Source organism: Hyla sarda, chromosome 8 (genome assembly GCF_029499605.1).
Source record: "Hyla sarda isolate aHylSar1 chromosome 8, aHylSar1.hap1, whole genome shotgun sequence".
Taxonomy (NCBI): Eukaryota; Metazoa; Chordata; class Amphibia; order Anura; family Hylidae; genus Hyla; species Hyla sarda.
Genome location: NC_079196.1, coordinates 3,534,267 through 3,539,392, shown reverse-complemented (window position 1 = coordinate 3,539,392; position 5,126 = coordinate 3,534,267). Strand labels below are relative to the sequence as shown.

At 51.7% G+C, this 5,126-nt stretch overlaps 1 protein-coding gene across 1 annotated transcript; it reads right to left on the bottom strand.

The window, feature by feature from the left end:
- Nucleotides 1–1,170: 1,170 nt before the first annotated feature.
- LOC130284771 (general transcription and DNA repair factor IIH helicase subunit XPB-like) lies at nt 1,171–2,494 on the bottom strand. The gene is made up of 3 exons (XM_056535510.1): nt 2,360–2,494; nt 1,694–1,896; nt 1,171–1,404 (listed from the first exon to the last, which is right to left on the bottom strand). Exons 1-3 carry the CDS (start codon nt 2,385–2,387, stop codon nt 1,171–1,173), a joined length of 465 nt encoding a protein of 154 aa, XP_056391485.1. The 5' UTR covers nt 2,388–2,494.
- Between the last annotated feature and the right edge of the window lie 2,632 nt (nt 2,495–5,126).

The window sequence follows — 5,126 nt, the reverse complement described above, 5'->3', positions numbered from 1 at the left end:
TCAGAACGAGGCTTGGGCTAGCTAGTGCTGATAGTGAGGCATGGCGTGATACACTGTGCAGTTGGTATCCAGTTTTCACATTAAACCGGTGTTTGTTCAATCTGCCATTTAGACACTGGATTGTCCGGCCTATATATTGGCTTTTGCAAGTGCATTGCAGTAAATAGACAACAAAGGATGATTTACACGTTAGTAGGGTCTTAATTTGGACGGTTTCGCCTGTGATGTTCGAAGTAAAGGATTTCTTGCGATGCGTAATGCTTGTGCAACATTTGCATGCTGACGTTCCACATTTGTAAGAACCCTCTAGTCCTTCTTTCAGAAAGGTGGTTTTTGTAGGTTCCTTTAGTTTGCTTGGTGCCAGTATGTTTTTTAGTGACTTGTTCTTTCTGAAGGTCACCTGTGGTTTTGGAGGAATAATGTCTTTCAGGAAAGGGTCCAGTAATAGAGTAGCCCAGTGTTTTTCCAAAATCTTCTTTATATTTTTGTAATCTGTTGAGTATGTAGTAAGAAAGTTGTAGCGTAGGATTTCTCCATACTTTCTGCGGTGGTAGGGTTTTTACATTTTGGTTGAAGACAAGTGTTCTGATCTGTCTTCATAGCTTTTTGTTTGCTATACTGGATCAGGGATTTGGGGTATCCCTTTGCTTTAAATCTCTTGTCCAGGATTTCACTTTGTGTGAAGAAGTCTTTATCTGATGTTCAGTTGCGCCGAATTCTCTTCAATTGGCCATAGGAAATGTTTTGGATCCATTTCTGATAGTGGCAGCTGGAATAATCCAAATAACTATTCCCATCTACTGCTTTGAAAAAGGTTTTGGTGGTGATCTTTTTTTCCTTATGCGACACCATGAGGTCTAGAAATTCTGCGTTATTGTCATACTGGTGGTGGATGAACTGAATGTTCCACGTGTTATTGTTTAATGATGAGATGAAATCCTTGGGATTTCTGATGGTGTTATCCCAGACGATAAAAATATCATCTATATACCTCTGGTATGAGATACAGTTACAGGGGGTCTTGATACAGGATTTGTTCTTCAAACGCTCCCATGAAAAGATGCGCAAAACTTGGTGCGAAACGAGTCCCCATCGCAGTCCCACAGTGCTGTCGGTATATTTTTCCATTAAATTTGAAAAAGTTATGTTCAAGGAAAAATTGAATCGCTTTTAGGAGAAACTCCCGCTGAGGTATAGGCATGGTGGCATCTTGTTTAAGAAAGTAAGAGACTGCAGTAAGGTCTGTAGCCCCACGCTGACTGCGGCGTACAGGGAGTAGGCTGTCAGCTTATACTCGTGAACGTGCACCGGGCGACAGACTGGCTCCGAGATGGCGACAAGAAAATCTTGGGCGTATTTATAGACCGGAGAAAAGGCTTCCAAGAAGATGTGTCCATCCGGGGCCTAGAGGAAAAAAAGAAACAAACACATAAATGTACAATCACAGTCCGACGCCCCCGCTCCTCCTCCTCCCCCCCCCCACGGTCCAACGCCCCCCCTACTCCTCCCCACCCGTCTCTCCCTGTGCTCCTCCTCACCCCCCACGCTCCTCCTCCCCTCCTAACCCCCCACCATGCGCGCTCCTCCCCCCACCCCCCCACGGTCCGACTCCCCCGCTCCTCCTCCCCTCCTCACCCCCCCACGGTCCGAAGCCCCCATGCACTGCCCTCCTCAACCACGGTCCGACGCTTACCACCCAGAGCGGACGGGACGCGTGGTCACCCTTCAGGGGCATCTGGGACCTGTAGTCCTTGGCGTTGTACTCATCACGCTTGGTGCCGTCCTCGTCCACCTGCTTCCCGGCTGCGGAGGGCACGGCCTCCTGGTCATTGGTCGGCCCGTCATCCTCATCATCCTCCTCTTCATCGTAGTGACGCTTCTTGGATTTCTTCTTGTCTGTAACGAGGATCACGGAGGGTAGACACTAGTGATTTCCAACCAGGGTGCCTCCAGCTGTTGCAAAACTACAACTCATAGCATGCCCGTACAGCCAACGGCTGTCCGGGCATGCTGGGAGTTGAAGTTTTGCAACAGCTGAAGGCACATAGATTGGGAAACGCTGACATCAAGCCTCAGTATTAAATCAACGGCTATCCGGGCATGCTGGGAGTTGTAGTCTTACAACAGCTGGAGACACACCAGTTGGGTAACACTTATCTAGTGTCTGAAGCTACAATATGACTACATACACGACTTACACTAGGCCCGGGGAAATCTACGTAACCATGGAGACGAAAGACACATCCTTACACACCATGACGGGAGTACTACAACTCTCAGCATCCCTTATGTGACAATGCAGCAGGACTATAATCCTCAGCGGCCACAACACACCGGAGCACCGGTCGCCGTTTCTCACCTCGGTCCCATTTGTCCTTCTTGCCCATGACGCCGCGATAAGGACTCACCGGCCGCTGACAGGAAGAGTTATCCGACAGGAGAACGAAACCCCGCCCACTACTGAGAAGTAACCAATCACTTCACACACCGGAAGTCTAAAGCCGGAAGTTAACTCGAACTTCCGGAAAACTAAGCGAGGGGCGTGGTTTGTTTACCTCTTCGCCTGTGTAGATTGTTGTTACTTCAGAACGCATGCGCAGTAAATCAGTGACAGAAGAGAGAAATGTGATTGTATACAAATTAGAGTCTGATGTATGACGTCAAGACTTAACCCCTTGAGTGTACAGGCATTTTTTATTATGGGTTTTAGTTCCTTCCTCCACTCTTTTTTTTTTTTCCTTTTGAAAGAAATTAGCGACGATGTGCTGGGAGACACAGAGAGCTCACCTCCTCCTCCTCTAGTGTCCGGGCAGAGCTCACCTCCTCCTCCTCTAGTGTCCGGGCAGAGCTCTCTCTCCTCCTCCTCCTCTAGTGTCCGGGCAGAGCTCTCTCTCCTCCTCCTCCTCCTCCTCTAGTGTCCGGGCAGAGCTCACCTCCTCCTCCTCTAGTGTCCGGGCAGAGCTCACCTCCTCCTCCTCTAGTGTCCGGGCAGAGCTCACCTCCTCCTCCTCTAGTGTCCGGGCAGAGCTCACCTCCTCCTCCTCTAGTGTCCGGGCAGAGCTCACCTCCTCCTCCTCTAGTGTCCGGGCAGAACTCACCTCCTCCTCCTCCTCTAGTGTCCGGGCAGAGCTCTCTCTCCTCCTCCTCTAGTGTCCGGGCAGAGCTCTCTCTCCTCCTCCTCCTCCTCTAGTGTCCGGGCAGAGCTCACTTCCGCCTCCTCCTCCTCTAGTGTCCAGGCAGAGCTCACCTCCTCCTCCTCTAGTGTCCGGGCAGAGCTCACCACCTCCTCCTCTAGTGTCCGGGCAGAGCTCACCTCCTCCTCCTCTAGTGTCCGGGCAGAGCTCACCACCTCCTCCTCCTCCTCTAGTGTCCGGGCAGAGCTCACCTCCTCCTCCTCTAGTGTCCGGGCAGAGCTCTCTCTCCTCCTCCTCCTCTAGTGTCCGGGCAGAGCTCTCTCTCCTCCTCCTCCTCTAGTGTCCGGGCAGAGCTCACCTCCTCCTCCTCTAGTGTCCGGGCAGAGCTCACCTCCTCCTCCTCTAGTGTCCGGGCAGAGCTCACCTCCTCCTCCTCTAGTGTCCGGGCAGAGCTCTCTCTCCTCCTCCTCTAGTGTCCGGGCAGAGCTCACCTCCTCCTCCTCTAGTGTCCGGGCAGAACTCACCTCCTCCTCCTCTAGTGTCCGGGCAGAGCTCTCTCTCCTCCTCCTCTAGTGTCCGGGCAGAGCTCTCTCTCCTCCTCCTCTAGTGTCCGGGCAGAGCTCACTTCCGCCTCCTCCTCCTCTAGTGTCCAGGCAGAGCTCACCTCCTCCTCCTCTAGTGTCCGGGCAGAGCTCACCACCTCCTCCTCTAGTGTCCGGGCAGAGCTCACCTCCTCCTCCTCTAGTGTCCGGGCAGAGCTCACCACCTCCTCCTCCTCCTCCTCTAGTGTCCGGGCAGAGCTCACCTCCTCCTCCTCTAGTGTCCGGGCAGAGCTCTCTCTCCTCCTCCTCCTCCTCTAGTGTCCGGGCAGAGCTCTCTCTCCTCCTCCTCCTCTAGTGTCCGGGCAGAGCTCACCTCCTCCTCCTCTAGTGTCCGGGCAGAGCTCACCTCCTCCTCCTCTAGTGTCCGGGCAGAGCTCTCTCTCCTCCTCCTCCTCCTCTAGTGTCCGGGCAGAGCTCACTTCCGCCTCCTCCTCCTCTAGTGTCCAGGCAGAGCTCACCTCCTCCTCCTCTAGTGTCCGGGCAGAGCTCACCACCTCCTCCTCTAGTGTCCGGGCAGAGCTCACCTCCTCCTCCTCTAGTGTCCGGGCAGAGCTCACCACCTCCTCCTCCTCCTCCTCTAGTGTCCGGGCAGAGCTCACCTCCTCCTCCTCTAGTGTCCGGGCCGAGCTCTCTCTCCTCCTCCTCCTCTAGTGTCCGGGCAGAGCTCTCTCTCCTCCTCCTCCTCCTCCTCTAGTGTGCGGGCAGAGCTCACCTCCTCCTCCTCTAGTGAGCCCTCCCTTTTACAATTGTGGACATATGCAGTCTGATGTGAGAGGGGATGTGGTACACATAAATACATTTACAATCTGGCGCCAAAAACATTCCGGCACAGGTCAAAGGTTAAACATAAGAAAAAAGTAATACTGCATATTCATTTTGAATAAAAATGGTGATATTTAAAAAGCAATAAAGAAAATGTTGTGTTTAATTTTGTAAAATATTGGAATTCTGTCTATTCATTGTAAATCCACTTATAAAAGTCTAACAGTTATGTACTAGTCATGGTAGCCACGGACTCAGAACGAGGCTTGGGCTAGCTAGTGCCGATAGTGAGGCATGGCCTGATACGCTGTGCAGTTGGTATCCAGTTTTCACATTAAACCGGTGTTTGTTCAATCTGCCATTTAGACACTGGATTGTCCGGCCTATATATTGGCTTTTGCAAGTGCATTGCAGTAAATAGACAACAAAGGATGATTTACACCTTAGTAGGGTCTTAATTTGGACGGTTTCGCCTGTGATGTTCGAAGTAAAGGATTTCTTGCGATGCGTAATGCTTGTGCAGCATTTGCATGCTGACGTTCCACATTTGTAAGAACCCTCTAGTCCTTCTTTCAGAAAGGTGGTTTTTGTAGGTTCCTTTAGTTTGCTTGGTGCCAGTATGTTTTTT

Coding starts and splice junctions, on each gene's coding strand:
- LOC130284771 (XM_056535510.1), bottom strand. CDS start 2,387: ATGGGCAAGAAGGACAAATGGGACCGAG. Junction 1,897..2,359: donor GAAGGACAAATGGGACCGAG/GTGAGAAACGGC, acceptor TCCTCGTTACAG/ACAAGAAGAAATCCAAGAAG. Junction 1,405..1,693: donor CGTCCCGTCCGCTCTGGGTG/GTAAGCGTCGGA, acceptor TTTTTCCTCTAG/GCCCCGGATGGACACATCTT.